This window comes from Staurois parvus, unplaced genomic scaffold (assembly GCF_062004578.1).
Source record: "Staurois parvus isolate SC_StPar_1 unplaced genomic scaffold, SC_StPar_1.0 ptg001028l, whole genome shotgun sequence".
NCBI classification, from domain to species: domain Eukaryota; kingdom Metazoa; phylum Chordata; class Amphibia; order Anura; family Ranidae; genus Staurois; species Staurois parvus.
Window position 1 is genome coordinate 40,785 of NW_028318824.1, and position 7,253 is coordinate 48,037.

Genomic DNA, 7,253 nt, shown 5'->3' on the forward strand with positions numbered 1-7,253 from the left:
ATAATTAACCCTTGTAGTCCCACTGCAAGGTTTTTTTTTTTTCCTGGAGTTGGGATTTAAGTGATTCTAAAGTCTAAACAATTTTTCCTGCATTAAGGTGATAAATGTTTAGGTAATATTATTGCCCCCTCACTCCCCTTATTACACTTGATCCAGCGCTGTCTGTCTGTATAGCGGCTTTCTCTTCTGACTTCCAGGTCTAACAGGCTTTGCTGAGGCAGCTGCTCCTGCTGTCATCAATCAAAGCCAGTGAAGAGAGATTGAGGGATTAGGCGGAACCAGAGTCTGTCAATTGACATAGACAGCGGCTCAGGATTGAGCCTGCAGGTGTACCACCATAGGAAGCACACTTAGAACATGAGGAGCCATGAGCGCCAAAAAAGGACCATTGGGGGAATTGCACAGAGCAGAAATGTATAAACCTTTCTTATTTTTTTAAATTGTGTTTACAATCACTTTAGTCCAGTGTTTCAGTACTGCTGCAAATGTATTAAAAATGCCCTAACAGGCAGCCAGTTACAGTGCATTTTCTCCTGCTGGCTCTTTTTTTCACAGTGCTGTCTTTCTGCTGCTTTTTGGTCATTTAAGGAGGATAAAGGGCTAGGCTTCTTGCACATGGGAGTGATAAACACCTTGTGTTTTACTGATCTCTAATCAGATGTATTGATGTCTATGACACAATGCACACTACTGACTAAACACTAATAAAGCAGCACTGAGTAAAGTGTGCAGGAAAAAAAATACAAAGTACACTTAGTTTATGTCTATACTCTGTAGTACATAATCATTTACATGCACACAGGAATAGAAGTGTATATCCATACACAGCCTCAGAGCCTCAATCATTATTTGTCCTATCTCCAGCCACCTACAATTTCCTCCTCCCTATTTCCAATAGGACATGGGCTTATTAGTGACAGACAGTTGTCTGCACCAATGAGAAGCAGAGGTCCCAGCTAAGCTACAATAGTATGCAAGCAGAAGACACGTGGACATCACACTGGAAGGACGTCCAGGAGAAAGAAGAGCTGCTGAAGAGGGTGTGAGAGACATGGGGTGAGTACAGTGGGAAATATGGGGAATTGGACTTGAAGGATGGACAGATCTGAGGTGTAGATGAGGTGCCTGAGCATTGTGAGCTGCAGAGAGGAAGCGTGGGGGAAAGTCCATGTGCTGTAATATGCCACTCCTCCTTGGTGTTCAGTGTCTGCTTCCTGGAGGTCTGTGTGTGATCAGGAAGGTGGGGGCTGAGGTCTGTGTGGGATCAGGAAGGTGGGGGCTGAGGTCTGTGTGGGATCAGGAAGGTGGGGGCTGAGGTCTGTGTGGGATCAGGAAGGTGGGGGCTGAGGTCTGTGTGGGATCAGGAAGGTGGGGGATGAGGTCTGTGTGGGATCAGGAAGGTGGGGGATGAGGTCTGTGTGGGATCAGGAAGGTGGGGGCTGAGGGCTGTGTGTGATCAGGAAGGTGGGGGCTGAGGGCTGTGTGTGATCAGGAAGGAGGGGGCTGTGTGAGTTGGAGAGAGGAAGAGTGGGGGAAAAGCTGAGTTCTGTGACTGCCATCCCTCTTGGGATTTAGTATCATCTCTGGAGGTGAGTGTGTGTTGCACTGTGAGCTGGAGAGAGGAAGTGTAGGGGAAAAGCTAAGTTCTGTTCAATGTGTGTTTCCATATCTGTGTCCCTCTGCAGTCTGGGGCGGGGGGCAATGTGTGTGTGTGTTTTCCCTCTCTCATGCCCCAGTTTGGTAGATTTTTTTCCTCTGCTTTTACTGCTATCACCAAGAGTAAAAGAATCTAAAACTGGAATAAAGGCAAAATGTTAGAACTGGAGACATCATTTCTGGTGATCCTGGTGGCTACCGTGGATTTCCCTTCACTTTCAGTGTTGGCTATGAAACAGAAATTAACCTGTTTCGGACCACCCCACGCACATATACGGCAACAGGGTGGCACGTGCAGGCTAAATCCCGTAGCTCTATGTGAAGGTCACAAGTGGGCACTCCCCCAGCACCGCTGTCACTGTCTCCTCACACAGCGGGAGACAGCGCAGGTGTCCAGCAGGCTCGATTGCCACCAGCTACCCGACAATCTTCACTCTGAGTGGAGAACAGCGAGGTGCCTATGTAAACAAGGCAGCTCGCCATTCTCTCGGTAAGGAGCAAAATGATCCCCGCTTCCTGTTATCAGGAGACAGATCATTCTGCTCCATTGGACAGCCCAGCTCCCCTCACAGTTGGAACACGCCCAGGGAACACACTTAACCCCTCCCTAGCTCATTATTGTTAACGCCTTCCCTCCCAGTGACACCAATACAGAAAAAGTGCTTTTTTTTATAGCACTGATCTCTGTATTGGTGTCACTGGTTCCCAAAATGATGTCACAAGTGTGCGATGTGCCCACCCCAATGTCACAGTACTGCTAAAAATTGCTGATCGCCACCATTACTAGTAAAAATCAAATAAAAATAAAAACCATAAATCTTTCACACAGTCTGTAGACGCTATAACGCTTGCGCAAACCGATCGATATACGCCTATTGGAATTTTGTTTACTAAAAATGTAGCAGAATACATATCGGCCAAAATTGATGAAGAAAATTGACTTTTTTTACATTTTTTTTTATTGGCTATGTATTATAGCAGAAAGTAAAAAATATATTTTTTTTTTCAAAATTGTTGCTCTGTTTTTGTTTATAGCGCAAAAAGTAAAATCCGCACAGGTGATCAAATACCACCAAAAGAAAGCTCTATTTGTGGGGAAAAAAAGGATATCTATTCTGTTTGGGTACCATGTTGCACAACCGTTCAATTGTCAGTTAAAGTAACGCAGTGGCCTGGTCAGGAAGGGGGAAAATCCTTCTGGGGCTAAAGTGGTTAATAGGAAATCTCTTGAGTTGGACAGGGATGACAGAAAACTAATGGGTTATAATAACTGCCCTTACTTTATCAAATGTTTTTTGCCTTTAGATTTTCTTTAACTCACATTGCTAATTATATATTGTACTTAATTGTAACTTAAATACTGAAATTTGCACTTACAACTGTAATTGTCAAAATGGCAGTAAAAACCTGACTGTGTCAGTAAATTGTGGGTGTCTTATCAGTAAATTTATTTTGGTAGGTTCGCAACACTGTAGATGGAGGGTGGACACTGATCATCTGGGACCTGGGGGGCACAGATACTGACTACCAGCAAGGAGGATGGGGGTGCGGCCACCAACCAGCAAGGGGAGGGGTGCATGCGGCCATGGACTGGCAAGCTGGGAAAAGGACACAGCCAACAAGCACTGTTTGAATGGGGAGCAGCCACTGATGGCTGGGGGCTTGGCGTCTGACCACCAGGAGCACGTTGCGCTGTCTCTCCACAATCACTCTGTTCAATGAATGCTTGTATGGTGGCAATCTTCAAACCTATTGTGGGGGGGAGCGCTCGATGAAAAGACACTTGATCACAAAGGACAAGGGGCACAGACACAGCTATTATTACAGTTATTTATGACCATTTTTCCTGTACTCTACTCTTTCAGTCAACAGCGATCAATTCCACAGAGGAAGATTGTACCTTACGTGATGGTAATCATTGATCCATAATTACCGACTGGACAGTCTCTGCCATTGTGAGTATTTTCTGGGGTACACAAACATTGACCACATGAGGGAGTGGATGCAGATACTGACCACCAGGAAGGGGGGTACTACCCAGGGCACAAAAGACTGTGTTAAGGATGGAAGCGGTACATATAAACTCTGCATTACAAACCACTGAACTCTGGATGCTGCCTTAAACCATTAAACTTATCCTAACCACTTAACTTAAAATTGAACGTTTCATTTAACATTTTATTGTAATTTTTTTTTTCAATGTTTGCTGTAGTTTCCTATGCTTATAAAGAATGTACATACGGTATCAAAGACTGTCTCTGCCTGTAATCTACTAACCACTAGGCTGTAAGGGGGAACTTATTCTTAAGTAACGAATTTTGTCCTTTTCAGAAGAATTGCTCACAGCAACTGCCTGAGATCTCTTCCTTGAACAGACTCTTTGTCAAAGTGGGCTTCAGTACACTGGAGGTAAGATGCCAATAGCTAGTAATATTTTAATGGATTTTCCTGCAATAGGTCTAACTAGAACTCTGCCTTTCAAACGTCTGAGCTCTGGTTCACAAAACTACTGAACTATACATGCAGAATTCAGTAGTTTGTAAGGCAGAGTTCAGTAGTTGGTAAGTAAATTTAGGAGTTAAGCAGTTTTGTGTTGGCTTACAAACCAATGATCTCTGAATGCAGAGATAGCAGTTGATAAGGCAGAAAAGTCTACCTTACAAACCACTGAACTTCACAGGCAAAGGTGAGGGAAGAGCTGGGGGAACCACAGAGAGAGGAAGGACAAGGATCTGCCTGCTGGGGTACTGGAGAATTTGGGAGAGACTTATTCAAATATTAGGGCAAAAGAGATTTTTTTTGTTTTGTTTTTGTGTTGTAGGTGTTTTCAGAGTTCAATAGAATAGCCACCACAAATCTGCAGAATAAATTTTAATGCCCTGGATCCATACGCACCATGCTTTGTCACAATCTTCAAGTCCAAGAAAGGAAGTGTTGGAGAGACATTGTCCATGTTTGTGCAGCAAATTAATTCAGAGGTGAGTCTACTGCAACCCTCTTTTTGTTTGTTCTCAACTTACAAAACCTTTCATGATTCACTTTGTTGTCATATACAGAAATATGTAAGATACCATAAATTTACAACCTGTAACCTCTACTACAATCCCTTTTGGCCTATGTATTGATTTCAATATTTTAAAGTGGTCTTGAGACGTTGTGATCCAATGATGTTAAAACATCGAAGCTATGGGTGTAACTTAAATAACTTCAATCAGTAACTTTCCTGAACTGTCAAATAGTATGATATTTGTTTCATAAACATGTAGGTTTGCATTTTATGCAATATTAAACTGAACTTTCGATAATTTACTTCTAGAAACCTGATGTGACAGCAATGCACACCCTTGTGCTCCGAGGCCTCCCTGTTCTACTTGGTGATGACCCCAGTACATTCTACATCACTTGCTTCGTAAGTTATCATAGTTGCACCTTGGCAGTTGGGGGGATTCACTTTGTATTCCTTAGAAATACAGATTAATACTTATTATATCACTAGTACAGTGGTGGGCATGGCAGTTTATAAAATTGAATCCCTTAGTTAGGGAGGGTAAAACAAATGTTAATGCTTGAACACAATTTTGCAACTTAGACATGTTAGTAGAACTGTATCATTACAACTACTTTGTGTATCCAGATGGATTATACCCTTTTTTGCGTGTGTATATATCTATCTAATTGAAAGTGATATTAAAATGCTTGTGTGTTTTTCTGTTTAAATATAACAAATGTGTTATACTTACCACCTTTTGTTCAGTTGGTTTTGCACAGAGCAGCCCATACCCTCCTATTCTCGGGTCCCCTGCTGGCACTCCTGGCCCCTCCCTCCTGCTGAGTTCCCCTACAGCAAGCAGCTGTATGGGGCAATTGTGCCAAGGCTGTGTGTGTCTATTTAGACACAGAGCTGCGGTTTGGCCCCACCTCCTCTCTCTCCTCATTGGCTCACTGACTTTGAATGCAGTGGGAGGTAATGATGCCTCGCTGCTGTCTCAGTTAATGAGGACCTGCTGCACACAGAAGGTGCTTTATCCTAATGCATAGAATGCATTAAAAGAAAAACCTGCCTTTAGAACCGCTTTAAATAAATGCTTTAAAGGAAGAAAACCTTCCAAAAATAGATTGACTTTGACCCTTACCTTGAAGCTAAAACTAACCATATACAACAGTGACAAATGATCATGTTTGTTTTTGTATAGCCTTCTGACAGCGATGAGGTCTGGGCACGTTTACCTGTTGGACTGAAGACTGTCATTGATGAAAGTATGCCTGCTTCTCCAAATCATCTCCACCTTGACCCAAAGTCTATTGCCATCATAGCCAAGGGAGGTATTGTAATGGAGGATCTCCAGAACCTACCTCAAGCACTTTGCCTCTTCTTTGGACTTTTATATGCTTTACACCTGGAATACCCTAAAGCCATGGAGAACACTTTTAACTTCATTCAAAGAGTGATGCTGGGCCTGGGGGAGAACAAACTCCCAATAAACTGCAAAGCTTTAAGAATCTCATGTTGTGTTAGAATGTTTGGGTTTTTTGTTTTGTTTTGTTTTTCTGCTTGCCTATGACTTGTTTTCAGTAGACTAAAGTTAGCTGATGTCACAGAGCTCAGAAACCTTGTGCTGTTTTAAAATTTATTGTAATAGATGTTCAAGTTGGCCAACTGCATCAAAATCATCTGTCTCTGGTCCTTGCATACCAAATCACCAAAACAGAAAATATAGGCATACCTCAGTGGTTGTACAGAACCAATACAGGCTAAAGTAATTTCATATATTGCAATTGATGTTCAACTGCCTCAAAGTAACCTATCTCTGATCATACAACAAACATACAGTACCTGAGTGGTTGTATATTACCAATGTGGGCTAAACTCATTTCAAGTATCATAATTGATATTAAAGCTGACTAACTGCCTCAAAGTGATCTGTACTTACATGGAATAAACTCATGGATGCAGTTGTCTAGTTTGTACATCTCTATAATATATGCAATGAGTTTATTCCATCAATTGTGATATATGCAATGAGCTATGCCTATATTTTCTATTTTGGTGATTTGTTATGCAAGGACCAGAGACAGATCATTTTGATGCAGTTGGCCAGCTTGTACATCTCTATAATATATGCAAAGTGGTCCTTCTTTCACTAGTTCCTAGTCATCCTGTAAAAGGTCCTTTACTTGCAGGCAGAGTTAATTTAGTGGACCTATTGTGAGTATGGTGTAAAATGGCATGGAGGAAAACTACTATTAAAATGGTTGTAAACTTCAGACATGAAATATGAACAAAGTATATTCCTCTATAGTGTGTACTTGTCTCCATTAAAAGCAATGAGTATAATTTCATTTCTGTTGCTTCATTTCTCCATATCGGCATGAATCACTTCTGACAAGTTTTTTTCTTTCCTGACACCAAGAGAAAAAAGGTGACTGGAGGGCCTTCTAGCAGATTGACAGCCTCAGCTCTGTTCCTGTGAAGGAGGTGTCTCATCCCACCAAACAGTTCTTAGAGCTCTCCTCACTTAATTTCTGCAGAGTTTCATTTCAGCTCTCCACCCTCAGTTTTCTGAACTCTCGGACAAGCTTTATAAATACAGCACTTT

The 7,253-nt window shown here is 42.1% G+C and overlaps 1 protein-coding gene across 3 annotated transcripts; it reads left to right on the forward strand.

Annotated features, from left to right (window-relative positions):
• The first annotated feature begins 912 nt into the window (after nucleotides 1–912).
• LOC149441068 (uncharacterized) lies at nucleotides 913–6,996 on the forward strand. Of its 3 annotated transcripts, none has more exons than XM_089657787.1 (6): nucleotides 913–1,056; nucleotides 3,522–3,611; nucleotides 3,988–4,065; nucleotides 4,478–4,634; nucleotides 4,973–5,065; nucleotides 5,850–6,996. In XM_089657787.1, the coding sequence occupies exons 4-6, from the start codon at nucleotides 4,608–4,610 to the stop codon at nucleotides 6,216–6,218; spliced, it is 489 nt and encodes a 162-aa protein (XP_089513913.1). In that variant the 5' UTR covers nucleotides 913–1,056; nucleotides 3,522–3,611; nucleotides 3,988–4,065; nucleotides 4,478–4,607; the 3' UTR covers nucleotides 6,219–6,996. The 3 variants fall into 3 exon arrangements, with proteins under 3 accessions (XP_089513913.1, XP_089513914.1, XP_089513915.1); XM_089657788.1 differs by having other exon boundaries at nucleotides 3,991–4,065; XM_089657789.1 differs by lacking the exon at nucleotides 3,522–3,611.
• Nucleotides 6,997–7,253: the final 257 nt, after the last annotated feature.

Excerpts from the sequence above, each read along its gene's own strand:
- LOC149441068 (XM_089657787.1), top strand. The coding sequence starts at position 4,608 with ATGTTTGTGCAGCAAATTAATTCAGAG. Across the intron at positions 4,635-4,972 it reads TGCAGCAAATTAATTCAGAG|AAACCTGATGTGACAGCAAT; the intron begins GTGAGTCTACTG and ends ATTTACTTCTAG. Across the intron at positions 5,066-5,849 it reads CATTCTACATCACTTGCTTC|CCTTCTGACAGCGATGAGGT; the intron begins GTAAGTTATCAT and ends GTTTTTGTATAG.